The sequence below is a fragment of the Aythya ferina genome (assembly GCF_964211825.1).
Source record: "Aythya ferina genome assembly, chromosome: 1".
NCBI classification, from domain to species: domain Eukaryota; kingdom Metazoa; phylum Chordata; class Aves; order Anseriformes; family Anatidae; genus Aythya; species Aythya ferina.
The window spans coordinates 159,946,967-159,969,000 of NC_140296.1; the positions used below are offsets into that span (position 1 = coordinate 159,946,967).

General features: G+C 42.1%; 1 protein-coding gene across 17 annotated transcripts in view; it reads right to left on the bottom strand.

Annotated features, from left to right (window-relative positions):
- Positions 1–16,973, bottom strand: part of NR2C1 (nuclear receptor subfamily 2 group C member 1) — a 53,508-nt gene extending 36,535 nt beyond the window's left edge. For 10 of the 17 annotated variants that reach the window (XR_014688599.1, XM_084506621.1, XM_084506619.1 and 7 more), the window contains exons 1-2: positions 16,879–16,973; positions 2,615–2,791 (exon numbers count right to left, since the gene is read on the bottom strand). Coding sequence is in view for 3 of the 17 variants with exons in the window: in XM_084506621.1 (XP_084362747.1) it covers positions 2,615–2,617 (3 nt within the window). In the remaining 14 variants the exon portion in view is untranslated. Of the gene's footprint in view, positions 1–2,614; positions 2,792–9,987; positions 11,003–15,443; positions 15,528–16,040; positions 16,463–16,853 lie in introns of those variants that run through there. The other 7 variants (XM_084506623.1, XM_084506622.1, XM_084506618.1 and 4 more) reach the window with 7 other exon arrangements.
- Between the last annotated feature and the right edge of the window lie 5,061 nt (positions 16,974–22,034).

The window sequence follows — 22,034 nt, forward strand, 5'->3', positions numbered from 1 at the left end:
GCCTTAAAGTAGGATTAAATATTCAGATGTATGCCTTGTTTGCTTGTTTGGGTATCTAGACAGAAATATTTGCCAGGCAGTCTGTAAAAGGAACAGACACAAATTATGAAGCACTGAACTTACTTTTCTGAAAAAAGCTGTAATAAGAACACTATCTTATACAAACCTGTATACAAGTACTCTTAAAGGATTTCTCTATGTACGCAATTTACTTTGCTTCAAATATGCAATATGCTTGGGTTATACAGCTTTCTCATTGCAGACAGAAGGATGAAGATGTTTAAAACCAACATATATACTGCTGTATGAACATACGAATAAATGGTGCCAGTATAAAGGATTTTTTTACACAACACAGATTTATTTATTTTATGTGCAGGAATAGTGTTGTTTAACCATATGAAAAGCGTTGATGAAAGTGGTTATATATGTAGAAAAACTGTATATATAGCAAATAAAATCAACTGATTTTCACTCTTTTACCCTCCTAGAACTTCTGGGAACTGTCTCCTACCCCAGTGATCTCTAACCTTTCTCAATCAATTTTACAAATAAAAATGTAAATCATTTTGGAGTCACAGAATCACAGAATTGAAGGGGTTGGAAGGGACCTCGAAAGACCATCGGTTCCAACCCCCTGCCAAAGCAGGTTCCTTAGAGCAGGCTGCCCAGGTAGGCATCCAGACAGGCCTTCCATTCTGCTCTTCTAATTGGAAAGAGAAGTATCATTTGATTAAGTTAACACCTGTAGTACTTGGAAGTATATGATGTGGATGGGAAGAGTACAGAAACATTTGGTCCCTGTAGACAATTCTTACTCTCCCGCTAGCATTGTTAGTTAAATTAAAGCAAAAGATGACAGACGTGCACAAAAAACATGAGAATGAAGCTTATATTGAAAAGCTTTATCTCCTCAGAAGATCTAATACCTAGCAACACCTTTGCAGTAGTACTCTGTTAACCTACTTCTGCATACTGTGAGCTGCAGCACAATCACTATTTAAAGATTTTCAAGTCAGGTAACACTATCAGATGTTTTCTTCCTTTACATAAAATACTAGCAACAAAATATTGCACTGCTTATGCACACTGCACCAGAAATTAGTACAATTTAATTAAAAAAAAAAAAAAGTCTTAAAAGCAAATTAGAAAACCAATTAGTAATAAAGACACGCTTTTGGGTAGGACAGATGGACCGTTTGCAGAGTTATTTCAGAAGAAGAATGTGCTGTTTTGTGACGATTTGACATACCAGAACTGTTACACATATAACAATATTTTGCCAAAAATTTGGAGCAGAAAATTAAGAGCAAATAAAAATCTGAAATTCTGATTTCATAGCTGACCCTGGTTTGAGTGGGGGTTTGGAATAGACACCTCCTGAGGCCTGTTCCTGCCTGGAATATTCTACAATTCAAAAATGTACTAATTTCTTAGTTATGGGAACAATAAGAGTTGATTGCAATTAAGAAAAAAAAATCAAAATATTTTGAAAGCAGTTTGGTTTGAACATTAATTTTTCCCTCTTAACTAAGCGAAGAATCTTTTGACTACCTCGGTGGAGGTCCACTGTGCAGGTGTTTTCAAGGACACAATTCAAGATTACCTTCTTTTAAAGTTTTATTTCACCGAGTGTCTAGTTTAAATAGCTATGCACAAGAAAGCTTATCTTGAACAGTTTAAACCAATTTTATCCACCAATAGCAATTACAAAGGTTAAGTACAAGTGGAAAATACATTTGCTCCTACGTTAGCCTTTTGAGATTGCAGTAAGATTTTTCATTCTACAATCATTGTCTGTAGCATTCTCTGCATTGTTTTCCTGAAGGAAATTCGATTACATCAATATCATTTTCCCATCAGAAAAGCTAGGTCTATAATCCTTCCCGTAACAAAGCATGATTTATGACACTCAATTTTTGTCATATCTACCAACAGAGCCTACGGTTACTTTAAGTTTTCTTAATGCTTTTCTGTAGTTCTTCATGTTCTGGCCTGCAGGATTTGCATGTTCCAACAAGAATACTGAATACTAATTACTGCTACAGCTGGTGCACCAGATCAGCAGCACATGGAAATCAACTACACTGCAGAGTGAAAGCTTAATTTATTGTTTGTAAAAAAAATTGTAGTCATAATGAACTTGCACAGAAAGCAATATCTGGAAAAATAAATTTTACAGAAATTGACTAAGTAAGAAAAAAATCCTACCTATTGTATCTGTGGCACTTCAAAATTATAATTAAAGATTCTCCTTAATGTTTTCTGTCATACAATTACTTTAAGTTAACTTAGCAACACATTAATATTTTTCTCACTAACTCAGTAAATATAAAATGGAGAGATCTGTTATCTCCAAACCTCTGTGATTACTTTGTCCACTGTCTTGACAAGGTGGCAAGGTCTTTTCTTTTTAATGTCACAGACTCATTACTGGCCTCTGTAAATCCTTTCTGTCACCAAAAGGGTTAGCCCTAACTACCTCTTGGCCTGAGCTTCCTGCCTCCCCCTGCTGCCAGCACTGGTGCATCTGTGACCTCAGAGCCCGCAACAAAGTTTTATTTTATTCTGTGTTAGTTTGCAGCCCGATGAATGACTTGACTTGTTACATTACCATACAAATGCTACTCCAGCATCAGTGGTGGGAGTGAAATTGGAGGGTCACCGTTTTCCACAGCAAGAGAATTTACACCCACTTAAGCCATCCGAAGTCTCCCATATCTTCCCGCAGCTCTATGAATTGTTGTGAGATGTGCCTTGGAGTTTTTATTTTTCGATCCTATGGATGAGCCTGGTGAAGAAACAAGAAACAGAGGATGAAAAGAAGCAACATACATCCCCAAGGACAAAAAAGGCAACACTTAGGATGGTGAAGTGGTCTAGTAGAGACTCCTAGTGCGCAAGTTACATAAAGTACTGTAGGATCAGGAGACAGACAGAGATCTATCTTCTTGCCCCACTCTTTTTTCCTAGCAAGGGTAATGCTTCATAATCATGAGAACTGTAATAGTCAAAGTTATTTTTAAAAACAAGGCAAGTAAAGCACTGCATTTATAAAGTTTCAGAGGTAAGGTTATTTTCAGATAACCCTCCTATTGAAATACTCTTTTGCACAGACTTTTTTAGGTGTTATTATTTCATTTAATAGATACTGATCTTTTCAAGTCCCTATACAGAACTAAATGGTGGCTCATCTTTGCTCAGAACCTGAGTTTTGTTCCACATTTTTGCAGCTTCAATATTACTTCTTAATGCAAATATTTGCTGGGTTTACTTTACAGTGTTACAGAGGTACCTGCCCCGGAGCTTGTATATGCAGAAAAATTCTATTTTATGAAATCTGAAATTAACAGATTAACAAATAATGAAGACTCTTATTTGATCATTCTCTGTGTTGCAAACTTCAGTTGACCATGCTCACTACCTTCATATGCATAGAAGAAATACTCTTAAGATTCTGGGAACCTGAAACAAGCATGATACAACACTGCTAAAAGTGGTGAGAAGTCTGTCGTCTTGGTTCAAAGGAGAATGTAACTATTAAAGCACTGTAATATCTTTATCAAACGATCATCAATTATTCAATATTGTAGGAGCTATTTTTCACTCTATACAATGCAAAGAGAACAAATTTTTATTCTCTTCAGTCACTGATATCCTTAAAATCAACTTTAATGTTGGACTTTACAGTTCAGCTGAATACAGACCAGAACCATAAGCTTATCCCTCGTGTGTACGGACCATGACTGCCTCAAGAAGCTCTGCAATCTCCTCCCCTCACCTGAGGGGTCTGGTTGCCAGTGCCCACAGCCAGCCCTAAGATGGAGCCCCCCGAGGAGCCCCAGACCAGCTGCTGGGAACTGCTCTGGCATGAGCCAGACTGCTGATCTTACCTCAGCTGAGCAGAGCCCAGCAGCTGCCCCATGTCACATAACAGCCAGCTCCAGATGGCTCCAAAATGGAACCACTAATGGCCAAAGCTGAGCCAGTGAGCCATGCTGGATGCACCTCTGACAGTAGATTTAAGAAAAGGGAAAAATTGCTGTGCTACAGCAGTGGGGACAGAGGAGTGAGAACCAGCCCTGCAGACACCAGGTGAGTTCAGCAGGAGGGCAGGAGGTGCTCCAGGCAGGCAGCAGCAGTTCCCCTGCGGCCTGTGGAGAGGCCCCTGGTGGAGCAGGCTGTCCCCCTGCAGCCCATGGGTCCCACATGGAGCAGATCTCCACACTGCAGCCCCCCCATGGGTGGAGGAGCCCCCATGGAGCAGGTGGATGTGGCCTGGAGGAGGCTGCGGCCCATGGAGAGCCCCCGCAGGAGCAGGGGTTGGGGAGGAAGGTGTGTTCAGTTTGCTTTAGTTCTCAGTGCTCCACTACGTTTTGCTTGTCACAATAACCAGTGAGTGATATCCCTGTCCTTATCTTCACCCATGAGCTTTCTTCATATTTTCTTCCCCTGTGTTTTTGGGGAGGGGGAGCTACAGAGTGGTGCTGTGGTCTTAGCTACCTACTGGTGTTAAACCACCACAGCTGCAGGCTCTGAACAAGCAGCTTAATTACTGAGCTATGTACATGCAAAATGCTATACACTTGTGAGGAAGAGAACTCCCACTAGCGTTAGAGGCTGTATTTAACATAAGAGGTGTTGACTGGATCCTGAAAAAGACACGTCTTTGGGGTAGCAAACTCTTTGGGAGGGTGGCAGGAGTTCCTATCAATTTCTCTTTGTTGACTGAGTTCCAAGAAGAGAGCATTTGAAGTACTTGATAAGCAAAGGTGATGATTTGGTGTGGATGTCTCTATTTAAAGGTATGTCACCTCAGGTAATGTGAAGTGTGGACTTTATGTTTTTGGCCATACTGTCATATACAAAGAGCATGGCAAGAGTTTGCACCAGTTACAACACAATTCTGTACAGGTGTTAACACCTATCTGTAACAGGATCCCTCTCTTGTGAGGAGGATGAAAGGCTGTAAGAGAGAGGTGTTTTTATATTATTAATTCAGTGTTGTCGAACAGAGCTAATAAAATATTGAAAATACTCAGCTCTCTCAAATCCAGAATTAGCCACAGGCTTCCTTTATTCCTGGCACTATAAGCAACAGAAGTATACATGTACTCTGTTTTAAGAGCAGAAGAGGTTCTCTAAAAGAGATTCTGTCTTGACGGGTTATTTTGGCAGGAATTCTAATTTGCAGATGATAAAAAAGTAGGAAGTAATTTGGAATAGAATCATGTGTTATGCAATCACAACCACCACGATGCACTCGACTGTAGCAGTACAGTCTAAACGCCCTAAAAATGAGCAAAATTGAAGAACAGCCAAGGGACAGCGGTAAGAAAATCCTTTGACAAATTGTTTAAAAACCAAACTGCTTTAAAGGTGATGGTTTTTAAACATAAAACTAATGAAATTACAATAAACACTAAGAGCCTGACTAGGTTACCGTTCCTTACACAACTGATGCTGCTATCTTTTCCCACTCAGAAGAATTTTAATGGTCCAAAAGATTTTACTTGTGATGTGATTCTTCAGAACGAAGAAAGAGAAATCTGTGCTTACAAGAGTTTTCAAACCCAGCTTTTTCTAGACTTCAAGAATGTCATGTGTCCATTCAAAACTTTGAAGAAGGTTTTTCTCAACAACTATAATCTTTAGAGAATAACTTGCAAACAGTACAGCTCTCAGAAAAAAAAAAGAAAAAAGAAAAAAAGAAAAAAAAAGAAAAATCAAAAAAGCCTAACAAACACTTAAGTGTCCATAATTAAGGGTCTCAACCACCACACAAGGACAGCTTTTAAGAATGCTGGTTTTAACATTAATACTTCCTCGTACATCTTATAGTGCATCTAAAAAAAACACCACATCCATATATTCTTTTACCAACAAGTGATTTTATAAATATTGCAAAAATAAGGAGGAAACTCTTCTTGAAACTACATAAATTCTTGATCATACTCACAAATTCACCAGCTATGAGTTTGAAGTATAAATCCTACATGCACCTGTCACGGTTTCGGCTGGAATAGAGTTAATTTTCTTCATAGAGGCTCACACAGTGCTGTGTTTGGGATTTTTGATGAGAATAGTGGTGATAACACAGGGATGGTTTCAGTCGTTGCAGAGCAGTGCTCGCGCAGAGCTAAGGCCGTTCCTGCTCCTCGCGCTGCCCTGCCAGTGAGGGGCTGGGAGGGGACACAGCCAGGACAGCTGGCCCAGGCTGACCAGAGGGGTGTCCCACACCGTGTGGCATCATGCTCAGCAATAGGGCTGGGGTAGAGAAGGAGGAAGGGGGGACGCTGGCAGTGATGGCGTTTGTCTTCCCCAAGAACCGCTCTGCGTGACGAGCCCTGCTTGCCTGGAAGTGGCTGAGCACCTGCCTGCCGATGGGGAGCAGCGAATGGGTTCCTTGGTTTGCTTTGCTTGTGCACGGCTTCTGCTTTACCCACTGAACTGTCCTGATCTCAACCCATGAGTTCTCGCACTTTTACCTTCCCGATTCTCTCCCCCATCCCACCAAGGGACAGCGAGCGAGCAGCTGTGTGGGGCTGAGCTGCCTGTCGGGGCTAAACCACAACACAACAGTCCTTCTTGGCACCCAATGTGGGGCCCAAAGGGTTTGAGATGATTGACAGATATGATTTCAGTGTGGAGTGTGCTAGATCAAATTTATACATGTTATAGCAGTTAGGCTGCTAATTGGCAGACTCCTGTGCTTGCTATGGGGCCTGCTTGCCTTCCTGTATGCCAGAATCCAGTGCTTATTAGTGTCCGCTTTTCCTTCTGCCATTTGCTCTGCTCCTTATCGTTTTGGTTTGCTGTGCTAGGAACAGTTTGATAACAGGTACAGCCACGAGCCTGAGCTGGCCAACAGCCAGGACATCGCTGCTGTTCCTGCGCTGCTGCAGTGGGCAGGCTGGAACTCCGAACTGAAGGCAAGTCAGAGGGGCTGTGACCTGTGAATGAATCCACATGGGAGTACGTACACCCTGAGGCATCTGTGGCCACAGCTAAGTCCACTCCCGAGCAAAGTACACCTTGAGGAATCTGTGGCCATGGAGAAGTCCGTGCTGCAGCAGGCACACCTTGTGGTCTCCGTGTCCGTGAACAAGGCCATGCCACAACACCTCGAAGCGGCTGTGGCCATGAATAAGAGCACAACACAGCAGGTGTCTGACGGGGCTGTGGGCAATGGAAAAGGCCACACCAGGGCAGGTACACCTGGAGGTGATTGTGGCTGTGGATAAGTCCATACAGCAGCAGATACACCTCCGAAGAGGCTGTGGCCTGCTAATAAGTGCACAGCAGAACAGACAGACCTCAAAGAATCTGTGGCCATGGGTAAGTCCACAATACAGTAGCTAAACCTCCAAAGGTTTATAGCAGGAACCCCTTGCTGCTAGCCGAGCCAGGGACAAGAGAAGGACTTCACTGCAACTATTCTGGCCTGAAGGAATGGGGGGTGGCTCTTGACAACTTAGAGCAGATAACAGCCCTGAAATGTATGTAGGTAATCAGTAAAAATATCAAGTAAACCACCTTTGACACGTAGTGGTTATAATCCATACACAGAGATCAGCTGCCTAGAAAACGTTACATGAAAATATGACAGCTACAATTGCAACAGCAGGAGGTGAGCGCATACATGTGCATGTATATTTTTTGTATTCTGGGCGGTTAGGTGGGATTGCTGAGGTGACAGCATATATTCTTGGCATATCTTCACAATTATAAAAAATCCTCAACACACTAAGTGGGTTCATTTCTAGATACATTTCAAATTAGTACCAAGTGATAACTTACATCATGAAAGAGCTATGAAATAATTTAATTAGTATTTACAACTATAATTTATGCATTGGTAGAGTATACTTTTTCTGCATTTTCATGCACTTTTAAGAACTCAACAATTTGAAGCCTCTTTTGATGCAACAATCATCCTCTTGAACTTGTTCTTTTAGAAAACGTGTCACTTGAGCAAGAAGAATGGTTTATTAGCTGTTGACATTTTTATGTTGACATTTTGTCATTCAAAGCCATTGCTAAATAAGAAAAAAATACATAAATGAGTTTTCCAGAATGAAGCACCATCCTTCTGGTAAAGCCTTATTCACTTATTTCATTGCAAATTCAGTCTCTGAAAGTATTGAGCTTGTGATCGTGTGTTTCTGAGGGTATACTGCAAAATTGTCAAGTGCTTGATTTATAAATGCTACATCAGTTATGGAAAAGCTGTTAATCTAATTGCTTTGAGTTACAAGTTCTTTAACTTTGAGCTTTGGAACTGAATACAGTCCTATTACAGGAGTAAATGTACTGGTGCATTTATGTTGTTGTAACACTGTATTTTTAAACTTCTGTGCTAGAAACAAGCCTGTAAACAATCGAGGACTGCCTAAAATGGATAAATTCCCTAGCGAATTAATCCTCCATCTCACCTCCTCACTTCAAGTGTGCGCGTGGATGAGCTGCTTCTGAATTCACTGAATGACCGAAGAGTAATGCATTTTCCTGAAGTTTGTGTTAAAACACCATGCAGCAAACAGCAATGCTCAGCAACTGTTCAGCTGTACTTTGTCCATCTGTGTCTTACAGGTGGGATGAGAGCTACAGTACTTTGTCAGGAGTTGCACTGATGTCCTTGATTACATATCACAGCTCTTCAGAACAGACTCTTAATTTTGGCCCGAGGAGCTGGACTTTAAGAAAAAAGCATGATTGCCAAGTGTCACCCTCAACTACGTGCTACAACATAAGCTAATGAAAATCAGGTTCTTCCCTCACTTACCTGATGTGACATAAGTCAAGCTATGGCTCACACTGGTGTACAAACTCCTGCACTGCAAACACCCTTTATAATCGATGTATCTTTAATTACATACAATGAAAAAGTGATACATTTTACAGAATTATTCCTTTTTTTAAAATGTGAAATTAAGGAGTATTTTTGAGAACTGACAGAATAATCAATGCTTGTATTTTGATACTCACCATTTTAAGTTGCAGGATTATTTAGCAATGGATGCTTTGGGGTTGGTTTCTGTTTCATCCTGTCAGCCCTCCTCCCCCCCAGCTTAGTGATCCTAACCACAAGGGACCTAACTGACCAACCAGTACTTCTAACAATTGTTTTCTGTGCTGAAACATCTTAAATCACCTCCAATGAACTACATGACTTTATTCTGAAGAGCATCTACACTAGCGAAAAGTCCACAAGCTTCAGTGCTTAAATTATGAGCTGTCAGGCCCCATTTGATGTCACAGCACGACTGGGAATTGCTAGCTGAAACCCATTCCTATCCCATTGCCCCATTTTTGCTTTATTTAATCTCTTGCTTGTGCTTACACACAGGTATACACCTAATGCTCTGAGCAGTCCATTTAAAGAACTGGACTGGCAGAAGCCTCTTTATTTGTGTAGTCCAGGTATAGTTTCAAAGGCAGTTTGAACAGAATTTCAGCTCTCCCAAGGGAAAGGTCTTGACCAAGGTCTGGCATTGCTGACTGTGGTAAGGCAATTCAACTCATTAAAAAGACAGAAAAACAGCAGAAAAAGCACCGAACATCTGTTATGCAAGCACACTGAGCTAATTTAGTTTGCATTCAGATTCGTCCCACAGCAGACAAGAGAACACGTGGTTAGTAGTCAGGAGAGGGAGAAAAAGGGAAGATGAGGAAGGAGGAAGAACTCCCTTCCCACTTTCCGTGGCAGAGAGCTGTTAATTCCGTTCATCTGCACTGTGAAACCGTACCCTTTGCCTCTGGCCTGCTCAGCTGCCCCATGCAGCTCAGCGTGGAGTCAGACACACTCCATTCCCAGCCCTGCAGAGCTGCAAGACCACCTCTTTGATCAGTAACCACCTGGCAGGCTGTGCCTCCTGACACTCGAGACAGGGGAGTCGGGACAGGTCACGGAGAATCAGCTACCGACAAGTTCTAAACTGAAGTTGGGTCAGATGTACAGTGCTTTGTACTTCATCTTTCGCTTACCTAAGGTACCTATGGTATACTTCACATCAGGTGTGCACAGTCACTCTTTAGAGATCCCTGCAAGCAACTGAACAGAAATAACACTTTAGCTGTTTTTCCTTATATTATATAAACTTACAAGATTAGGACAGTTTTCATCCTTTTAAAAGCTTTTCTGGAATTGCTCCAGCCAACAATCCAGGCTGAACTGATTCATGTAAAATAACAAATACTCTAAACTCAGAGCTATCCAAAACTGGGACATATTCTTTAAGGACTTAAGGACTTAATACAAAATTTTAATTTTCCAGTACAGAAGATTCAAAAGAGATCTCTCAGTCTGAGATTCGATCTTCAGTAACTGGAAATAAAATCCAAGGTGTTTTCATCTAATATAAATCCTCCTGATTTCAAAGATACTTTCTTCCATTCCTGTCCAAGTTATGCCACACGCTTTCAAAGCACACATCAGGCAGCATATGAGAAACGTTTTTTATTATTCATATAGAAAAGTAAATTGATTCAAGTAATTGATGGGTTCTTGACTGAGTGTGTTTTGCAAAGGGAACAAGACAGATCAAGATAAACCAAACTTTATCCAGACACCAGTTAAAGCCAGCTTTAGGAAGGAAATATAAATGTGATGAGCAACCTAACTAGGAAAGGTGAGATCTAGAATTCTAAGAGATTAGAGAACACAACAAAAAGAGCTGCAAATACTTTTGGAATCCTCTTTAAAATGTCCCTCAATTAAATATAACCAGAAGTGAACTGCAAACTAATAGCATTACTCGAAGAGGGGGAAGGAGTAGAGCCAAGACTCCTGCCAATACATCAAACACTAAAGCTGCTTGCAAGCACCGACCAATTACTTTTTACCTCATTGATATCTCCTTCTGAACATCCTTGCAAAAAATTATTTTTACTCACCGATTCAACTAGTGAGTCAACAGCTGAATACTGCAGTTACTGCCTCATTGCTCTACTGCTTTCCCTTTTTCACATCAGACTTAAGATTCTTGCCTTCATTTTTCAGAACCTTCAAGGTATAAAGAGAAATGGTAGGAAATGCTTTGCCCCACGACCATTTATTTAAACGATAACTTCTCCACTGAAGCTCCCAAATGACCTCTTGTAACTTCTTACAGACCTAGCATTAGGATTGGAAACAGTTTAAAACTCCATGAAACGAATACATAACCTTCCTTCAGTTTTCCTTAAAGGAGATGTGTTGCTTAAGGAAAACTGACATTTGGACTGTCAACATGACTAGATCACTGCCTCTCTTCAATGCCCTCTTCTTTCTTTCTTTTTGTACCCTCAGCCTATGATGATCTGTCTGCATATTTGGCATTAGTGGTAAATTTCTGAGGCCAGGGACAAATCATTTGCTTAAGGGTAGATACCCAACACAGGAAGACTCTTCTCTTCACCTCAGTACAGAGTAACACAGGTATTAGCAGCTGTACTTTATAATGATTAAATCTACCTTACAAGTAAAACCCTTGTATTTGTTTTTGAAATTATTTCTCTAGTGCTTGTATTTTCCATATAATTAAAACCAAAGAGGGAAGCACTTCCAAAAGTGTAGGAAAAGTGTAGGAACCCAGAGAGAGATAATATAGCCAATTATTTACTTTTAAAAATCTCAGTCCACCAGCCCCATTTATTAAAGCCTCTAAAAGCAGGCGTTTTGACAGAAGACAGGCATCAGACCACTTTTCTATTAGTTACATGGCATTTATTGCATCTCTCTAATCTTCAGACTCACAAATGAAATGCAACTTTAATCTCTTTCTGTGTGTAAATCCTACAAAAATATTATTAGTTTACGCCCTAGTAAATAATCTGGCAAGCCTTCCTGGCAGGAAGAATCAAAATTATTTTTGAACACATCACTGTCTTCAGTGTTAGCCCAAACTTGTCAGCACTGAAGCTGGCATCACAACCCATGCTTTTCCATCGTTACTTTAGGCAAGCACTCCATGAGCCACGGCGCCAGTGGAAGATTTTCATTATCTTGCACTAAAACTCAACAACTCTCCTCCATTTCCTCAGCTCGTGCATGCCGTAGTTTTCTCAGTGATCTAGTCAAAATAACTCAGGAAAGAATCATTTAAACTGCTTGCTTTTGGCTTACTCCTACAAAAATGGGTAGGAAACACTCCCATGAGAACAGGCAGCAGATCTGACAGCCTCTAATCCCTCTGCTGGTACAGCTACACCCAGAAGACATCAAAGGGTAACTCTTATCCTTCTCCTGGGACAGAAGTTACACGACCTTAATTATCTTAGCAGGAAGTTTCTGACTAATAGCATGCCAAAATATTATACCAGGGCAGATTAAGGACTTCAAAAGCAATTGCAGTAAGAGTATTTTTTGATGTTTGGACTCTCCAGTTAATACAAATGGTAACATCTCTTGTTCAGTTACATTACATTTTATTACTGGTATAGTTACCCCACTATAAATTATCTCGATTCTGCTTTAACACCCTTCAGCTGAACGAGAACAGACCGCATTCAGTATGAAGATACAGCACATGAAAAGTGCTTTCAGCCCAGAGATCTCCAGATTACTTCCCAAAAAAGGTCAGAAGCCTGACCCAGAGTTGTTTTAATGCTGCAAACACGGTGCTCATAAAATATGAGCAGTTTAACTGATTTTCCTGGCACTGTCAAACCAGTTTGACTCCATATATTAAAATATATATATTGAATGCAGAATGATAGCAGTAATGACTCCGCAGACACGTGGAAGGTGTTGAGACAGGGGTCTTTTCTGGATGAAATGCACCTGAGAAAGATACACCTGTAGAAGATAAGATGTGTGTTTGAACTAATAGTCACAGGAGAGCTTTGTAGATGCTTTAGAGGTACAGGCATGCTAACTAGCTATGACTGCAGAAGGTACTGTGAAATTTACTTCCTTAAAAAGAATTATAGGAAGACCAATGTGATTTTTTAGAAAAGCTCAAAATATTAATAGAATGGAAAGCTAGTTAATAATTAATAATTCCCTCTTAGAAGAAACTGACTTAATCTCTTTCTGTAGTCATACTGCTTCAGTATGAAATTATTTCAACAAACCTCAGAAGACAAACTAAGGATATACTGGTCTAGCCCAGGTCATCACATGGGGCTCACAGCTGCGCTGTACCTCAAAATGGAAACTAGGCCTCACTTCCCTTCCCATCGCATGCTAATTAAGAATTCAGCACAACCGATGCCAAACTTGTTTAATAAATACCTGCACATAAAACGGAAAGCACTTAATCCCTCTGTGATTAAATGTGCAGAGCCAGGAGGTTCTGTTACTTGTTTTAACAGGAGTTTGTGGAACTCTGGAGCAGTATCCTGCAATGCTCTGCGGATCATCAGCTATGCCAAGGAATCCAAACACATTTGTAAGACACAAGACACTACTCTGCTCGATGCTTCATACATGAAAAAGCTCAATGAACACACGAACCTAAATGATCTGTTCTTGGATTATCACTCTCTAAGCCATATTGCTCAAGATGGTACAACAGTTGGCAGGCTCAAAGGAGTAATATTCTCTTCATCGATGAGCCTGGGAATATTTATGTGGCTCTTGACACCCAGTCAGATAGCATTTATTGAATTTGCGAGACACAAAGTCTTAGTGAGCACGTATGTAAGAGACGGAACCACAGGAACTGCAGCAGCCAAACCTGCAGGCAAGGGAAGATGAGGTGCTTGTACACGCCCAAGGGAATAATTAGAAGGCACACAGCAATAGAGAAAAAGATGCACTGGCAGCCATGCCTGTGCAATTCATTTAGAATTATTGCTCTTGCAGCTTTAAAATTGCTGTGTTTAATTTTTCATGTAAGCAAGAGTTAGAGCAGGAGGGGGGGAGGAAAGAGCATTGCTAGGCTGAATTTTAAGGAGATTGCAGAGTCCCTCCTCCAGGTTAGGCCACCCAAAGGGGACAGCCTCACTTGCAGGCCTGTGCAGCACCTCCAGAAGCAGCCCAAGCACCCAAGAGCTCAGGCAGCTCACGGGACAGAGGCAGGGAGGCGAGGGGCTGTCTGCAAGCAGCAGAGCTAGGTGTAGGAAAGCCATCTCAGCAGGCCAAGCTGCCCGGCACACCTCCCGCCACAGACTGCACCTCCCCGAGGCTGGCAAAACCCTGCGCTGTCACAGGAAGAAAAACAAGCGCGCTGGTTCCACGGCTGGAGCTGCGCAACAAACCCCATCAGGAAGTGCATCTGGCTGAGTGCTTCCCCCCTTCACCAGGCTAATTTCAGCCTGGTCACTTCTCCTACCTGGCACACAAAGACTGCACCAACACCACACAGCAAGCACAAGTCCTTTTAAAAACCAGCCATCACTGTGCGACAGCAGCATGTCATGAAATGTGACGTGACATGCCTGCTCGGAGCAACCACACAACTGCAGACGGGTAGCTGATAAATGAAGACATGCTGCAGAAAGGACTCGCAAACCTATTCAGCAGTACTACCACTTACTGCCCCCCTCACAACTCACACACGCTCCTGTCTGCAGAAGTTTCCTCCGGGAAAAAAAAAAAAATACTGAATTTATCTTTCCAGTAAATCAGTGTTAACAGCCTCAGAAAAAAAACATTTATAAATATCGTAAATATAAATATCATCACTTTCTTCCTCTGCTGTTTCTTTTTCTTTATCAACTCTACAGAATCACAGGATTAGATTTTGTTAACAGTTTTTTTGTTTTTAATTCCTATGAACACGTACGTCAAGCGCCCTGGGAAATACATTCAGACTAAGTAGTGAGGAGTGAAAGCATTAGTCACGCTGACACTTACACGGTCCTACTCATACTCCAGAATAATCATTACCAAAATAAATGGGGCAGTTTTCACACCACAAATTTACTCCCAAGCTATGATTAGCAACCTCAACTTATTCGGAATGAAATAACTGCTAATTATAGCTAATATGACAAAACAAGATGGTTTGGCTTTAGCTTTTGGTGCTTTGCATTTTTCAAGTTACTGGATTAACTTCCTACAACGGCAGTCAAATACTTCATTTGGCCCAGCCTGTCTTGATGTCAAGCTGAAGAAGTTTATTTCAAGTTAACACCTGAACAGCCTTCCACAGAAGGCCCAGCCAAACCAAGAAGATTAATTTAAGTATTGATACAGAAAGGCAATTTTTAGACCATGATTTTCAGGAAGGCTCATCCTTCCTTACAAAGCGTGCAGTACTTTATCACAAGATACAAGGGACTCGCTCAAGTCCTTCTAATCTCCAAGAATTGAAAATGAAGAGTAATTCTTCAGAAGATAAATCCTTTGTTGCTTTGAGACTGTGGTTGGTAGAATTTAAAGCAGCATCGCTGGAATACAAGGCTGATGACTGAAAGGCATGAATATGGACAGCACAAGAATTTGACTAACTGCGCCTCCGCAATTTTATCCATCATTTTTCATGCTTATAAAGCGCTCTTTTGTGGCAGCTTACCTTACACCAATAATGAATTGGCACAAGTTTAAAATGCTGACAGCAGGTTTAAACAGCACTGAAGAAAAGAGATAGTTCATTTAACTGTTTAAAAAAAAAAAAAAAAAAGAAACAAACTTTAATGTGGATGTTTTGTATCACCAGAACATCCACATACCATTAGGTATCATTCAGCTTTCCCCATGGTCATTGTCGAGCTGCACGCTACGGCCTGTGTGTGCACCCAAAAAGCTGTGCCCATCACAGATGGCCACCCCCAAACGCATGCCCCGCTGCTCACCACTTCCTCGTGGTGGCTGTTAACCTTCCCTCTGCTCTGTGAAAGCAGATACTCACATGAGAGCTCCCCTACCCGTTTGAACCAAAGTAACTCCAGTTGACAAAGCTTACTATGAGGGTTCCTTAAGCCAGTATAGCTGCCGAAGGAGGAAGGGATGCATACCCTCTGCATCTGTAGTGCTGACAGAGGAAATCCATTACTTCTGCCAGCAGAACAAATGCATACAAGCTAACAACCTGACCCTGCTCTATCCCTTTACACATAGCTGAGCTCCCCATTCCTGGGCTACATCAGGAGATATTGGTTGTGCTCCTTACATTGCCAGACACACAGTTGACCACCACCACATGAAAACACCTGGTCCTGTGACAAAAGAAGGCCTGCAATGTTTCTGGAGGAAGAATTACAGACAGAAGCAGGCAAGCATTTCAGATTTTAAGACTTCCCTCGACCAAGTATCCCCAAGGATAGCTGCACAGCAAGGAGCAAGCTGCAGGTTAACTGCTCTGCGGGAGCAGGACATCTCATGGTGTAAGTGGCCACCATGCACTAACAGGAAAAAAAAATATATATGTTTATAGTTATTTTCATGCAGAAAATGCTGTTATAGAAAAAAAAATAAATCTGAAGTTATAGAGAAGCAAGAGCCTGCAGGTGCACACCGCCTCCCCAGCACAGCACACACGGAGAAGCCCCCGCTCCTCTTCCCAAGCGCCGTGCCGTCCACACCGCCAACAAAACCCTGCCTGCAGGGCCGCAGCGCTCGCCCCCTGCCCCCTCCCCAGCTCCACCCCGAGGCCCCGGGCGGCGCCTCAGGGCCCCGCCGGGCCCGCGGCACGGAGCAGCGGCGGGGGCCGCCCCGCCAGGCCAGGCCCGGCCCGGCCCGGCCGCGCACAAGATGGCTGCGCGGGGCCGCGGGGGGCAGCGCCCGGCACCCGCCGCCCGGCACCCGCCGCCCGGGGCCGCCTCTCCCCGCCGCGGGGCCGCGCTGCCCGGATGCGGGCGGCACAAGCGGTTCCTGTAGGTGAAAGGTCGGGGGGCGCGGGACGGGACGGGACGGGAGCGGCGGCGGAGCGGGGAAGGAGGGCGGCGGCCGTTACTGGCCGTTAACAGCCGTTGGCGGCCGTTACCGCGCGGCCGGGGGAGGCGCCTCACCTGCGGGGCCCGGCGGCGCTCCGGCGGCTTTATTTGGCGGCGGCGGCTGCCGAGCCGGGGGTCAGAGTTCGCGGCCCCGCCCCGCCCCCGCCCCGCCGCGGCTGCGCACGGAGGGAGCCCCCCCGCCACGGGGAGGACCTCGCCCCGCCCCCCGCGGCCGTTAACGGCGCCTCAGGGCCGCGGGCGGCCGTTGGAGCGAGGCGGTGCTGCGGGCGGGGGCGCCCCGCGGCTCCCACAGCAGCGTCCTGCTCCTCTGCCGCTGTCTGCGTTTTTTCCCCCGTCCTTTTCCATCTGTTCAGTGAAGGCTGTAGCGCTGTGGCAACAGACCGGCAGGAACCTGAGGGTCACAGAGGCTGTACGCACGGCTTCGGTGTCTGAAGCCCGTTTATACGTTCAAACCGTTTTGCACAATTTGTACTGAATCAGATGATACAAGCATCAACCAAAGCAGATCTATGATCAGACACCATGTAACTTTACATTTAATAGAGTCACAGACTCATAAAGGTTGGAAAAGCCCTCCAAGACCATCTGGTCCAACCATCCCCCCACCACCAATGTCACCCACCAAACCGTGTCCCCAAGCACCACGTCCAACCTTTCCTTGAACACCCCCAGGGACAGTAACTCCACCACCTCCCTCAGCAACCCATCCCAGTGCCTGACTGCTTTCTGAGAAGAAATGTCTCCTCATTTCCAACCTGAACCTCCCCTGGCACAACTTGAAGCCATTCCCTCTAGTCCTTTCGCTAGTTACCTGTGAGAAGAGGCCAACCCCTAGCTCCCCACACCCTCCTTTCAAGTACTTGTAGAGGGCAATGCTCTTATCTTGCCAGTTCCTTCACTGATTTTCCTTCCAGCATCCCACAGCTATAGTTGCGTCCAGCAACTCCAGTTCAAGATCACTAGTTCAGTATTTGCAAGCATCATATTTTGCTTTTTGATCAAACACATCAAAAAAGCCAATTTTTTATGGAAAAATGTTAAATCGGAGTAATTAATTTGCTAAGCATTTCCTGCAAGCATAGAATAATATTACACCACTCTCAATTTATGGTACTGGTCAATTCCCATGCTAGCCTGACTCGCACATCCACCTTCTAAATGAAGCTTACTGCAGTTTAATTTAATACCAAGGAGCTTGCACTAAAGCTCATTTCATACAGGCATTTTAATACCCGCAATAGAGCAGAAATGTGACTAACCAGTGAAAAATGTTTTGATTTTTTTTTAGCAAGTGACCCAATTCATACTTGGTCTGTATTAGAAAGGCATGCCCATGCAGCTGCGTCAGCCAGGATTACGAGACATCTCTATCAAAAATATATAGAAACAAAATCCTCTATGCTGTTACTGCAAGTTACCAAAAGAACTGCTTTCAAACATCCGTCAGAGATGTACAAGGAGGCAGCATAACTAACCTGACAGAAAAATCTCTCCCTTACAGGCCCTGCTGAAATCCTTGTGCCAACAGAAACTGCGTGATTCAGGCATACTTTAATAGATACAGCAGAATTGGATTTTGTGAAAGGATTTATTAATGCAACACCCTTCATCTATAGATGCAAATCTAGTTCTTTAGGATGCTTGTTTCTTAGGATCCTTTCTTTGCCAGCAGTACGTCTATTAACATTAACAGAATTAAATTAATTCTTCAGCACATTATTATGTGCTGAAGAATTAATTTCAACAAATTCAGAACAAAGCTTGAGTATCAGATGCAGTAAACAGTAAGAAGAGCAGGATGATGGGATTACTTTCTTTTGCAAAAAATAAACATGACCACAGCACCAAGAAAAATTCACATAGTTGTGACTATAGAGGGGGAGACAAGTACAAATCCTATGTCCTCACAAAAGTAAGAGACTACATGATTTCTGAGCAATTTTCAACATAAGACAGGAGAATAGCCCTCGTATTCAGCATCTTGTGGTCCAGAACCGACTTAGCTCCACCAATAAACATTCAAGACAATTGCATTAATGAAGTACTTTCTCTTTGGATTGAAGTATCCTCATCAGCTGTTGCTGCAGCTGCGGGTTCTGCTCACATCCCTGTAAATCACACTGCATTGTAGCACATGGGGCAGAGGGAGCCTCGCTCAGCCATGGGCTGATGAAGCTCAGAACTGTCATTCCCCAGGGCTGGGGGTGGCTTCAGGAGATAAGGCCCCACTACTTGGTGTCCTGCAAGGTGGGACTGTGCAGGAACAAATTTTTGTTGCAGTTTGCCTGCAAGCTGGGCTCGATAGAAAACAAACATCACGAACTCAGAGGCTTTTAGTCTGAGGGGCTGGGGAAGAAGGAACAGTAAGCCAAGAACTACACAGCAAGAGGTAGCTAAGGAAAGATAGCAGGGCAGGAAGGTGGAAATAATTTTCACGGCAAACACATTGTCTTTGTAATAAGTGTGAGTAGTGTCTTGGCTGACGTGAGCAGGAGCGTTTAAAACTGCTGTGTCAGGTGGTCAGATCCAGCAGCAAGCTCTGTCAGTCTGTGTGCACAGCTTACACCTTTTTGTACTTTTTTTGTTTGTAAGGGCAAAGCATAGCACGGACTTCCAAGTAAGACAGATGTGCAGGATAATGGCAGCAAATTCTTCTGCCTGGAAAGCAGTGAATGAATGAATTACACAACACACGAAGCCCAAAAATATTTCAGAAACAAACACAGACTCAACTAATGTGAATTTATTTGTACAAAAATGATACATATCCACAGGAATATTTACAACAACTTTAAGTTGTTTTCATTTACAAAATAAAGATTCCATTCTTTCATTTAGACAGTACAGTTTGTGACTGCTCCAAATAAAAGCATATTTAGATGGTAAAATACAGGGGACAGCAGTTATGGCAAACATGCATTGAATGCGTCTTTCCAAACATCTCCTTACATTTGTCCTGGTTTCAGTTAAACCACAACAACATTATGATGGAGTACACATAATTTGGCAATCAACTTTAAAAAAGAAAAAAATATTTATTAAGATGTATTCCAAAGCTGCTCAGCTATCCCTTTGTTTCAAGTCCGTTGGGGATAAAAGAAGGTTTTTAAGTCAAAGATTTCTTAAAGGCAATTCAGGATCCTAGACCTTTCAGTTACCCTAGAATAAAGATGCTAGAACTAATCTTCAATGCTAATGTTTGTCTCATACTCTATTAAGCAATCTTAAATTAAAAACGATAGATGCATATAAGAGGTAGCCAGGTGTTTAATAACTACTGGTCTTGTTTAGTGATTTTTCTGATATAGGGGTCAAATCAAGAAGCGACTTTACTTCTGATGGTAAAGAATCAAAATGGAAGGCAAGGTGGAGAAATAAAGTAACCCTTCAAAAAGCAACCATCTGAAAATGTTATGAAAGAAACTGTGTTTGGGGCTCTCCATATGATACAAAGCACTGGTGCTGGAGAAAGGGAAAAAGAAATATTCAAACATGCTCATAAAGACTAATTTGTTTCACACACAGACAGCAATATGTGCTCTATTGTTTTTTAAGGCTCTGTTAAAATCCATGCCTGTCATAGACGATCTGTGGATTGATCTCTGCTTCTGGAAGAAGTCCTCTGACTTCTACGCTATTTTCTTGCTCTGCACCTAATCATCAAGAGGTAGTTTGTCGCCACACAGGAGGCAGAACTTGGGCACCTTACTCAGCCTGTGCTTTGACTTTTATTGCTCTGTTTCAGTGTTGCAGCAGAGATCAATATCAGACCATAAATTAAAACTAAATGAAACTTGCTCCTACTCAAATTTCTCATTTATCTGCCAGTTCATGGCTTCCCATCTTAGCTGGTATGCAGTCCATATAAAAATATTAAGCTCTTCTCCTTGATAACATCAACTGAAACAGCTACAGCACATCTATGTTACACTAGTATCAGATTTATTTTGGATACAGTAAAAACCATGTCAGAAATCACCCTGAAGAGACAGATTAATAGCTTACTTGGCTTCAGTCAGCAGCTGGTTTTGAAAAACTAAGTAAAAGCCCTTTATATATAACAAAAGAATATTTATTTATCATGTTTGCATTAAAAAGAAAGAGCGAATAAAGGCTTTGATCCAACTCCTACTGAATTTCAAACACTGCCTGGTCAAATCTCTAGCATGCCTCAGAAGAGCCGGATCTACAGCCTGAAGTCCCTGATTCACAAAGGTTCTTTACTGAAATGCTCAAAGTCAATGAAATTATACTTGAATACTCAATGTTAAGCATTAGGCTCCAAAGCCCACTACTAACCTAACAGCAGCTCAGGAAAATCAAGTCTCTTCAGAGCTGTCTACGTTAGTATTTAGACCTTGAGGTATTTGAGGGCATACAGAAATTTTGGCTTGCATTTTCATTCATGGTCTTTACGTGATGGCTACTATTCTATCATCATTTCCTTTCCTTTGTGAGGCCTTAATATAGTTATTAGCATTTAAAATATTAATTTCAAAGTTAGTTGCTTTTAATCCCATTTCCACAACTAGTTTGATTAAGAGGACTACCAAAAAACGTTGCATACAGTAAAATAACTGGCTACATGTGCATCGCTTTTGACATAAAAATGGCTTGCTTTCATGTGTTTTTCATAGTTCTAGTTCCATTTATGCTATTACAGTGATAACATTTTTCCAAAACTTAAATAGAATAAATGCACCAGAATCATCAGCAAGTATTTCCTAATGAGGTATACTGACAATTTTCTTAAAGAATAAAAACCAAAACACCTAAAACTGAACTGTGTTGTAAAGTGTCAAACAGAACAAAACATAGTGTAAACAAAAGGTATTTCAAAGAATGGTATACAATTTCATTGCCACCTGCACTAAAAAAAAACAAAAAAACAAAAAAACTGTGTTTTCTGGGTACGGCAATTCCAGTTCAAGCATATTATTTAAATATACAATAGTTTAAGTTTTGGGGAGATGGGGTCCATATATATTTGTTTAGTGTTCTTAGAACAATAGTTTACACAGTCTTTCATATGGCATACAGAACTCATTCAACACAATTTTGAAACAAATAATGTATTTAATCTTTCTCCTGTACGCCAAAAATGTATTTTTACTCTGCTTTAAATTACGAATGGAAACATACAATAAAATATACCCTGAAATTGTTTGAAAGTAGCTCATTTAGTCTCTTTGGCATCTGTAGTACTGTAA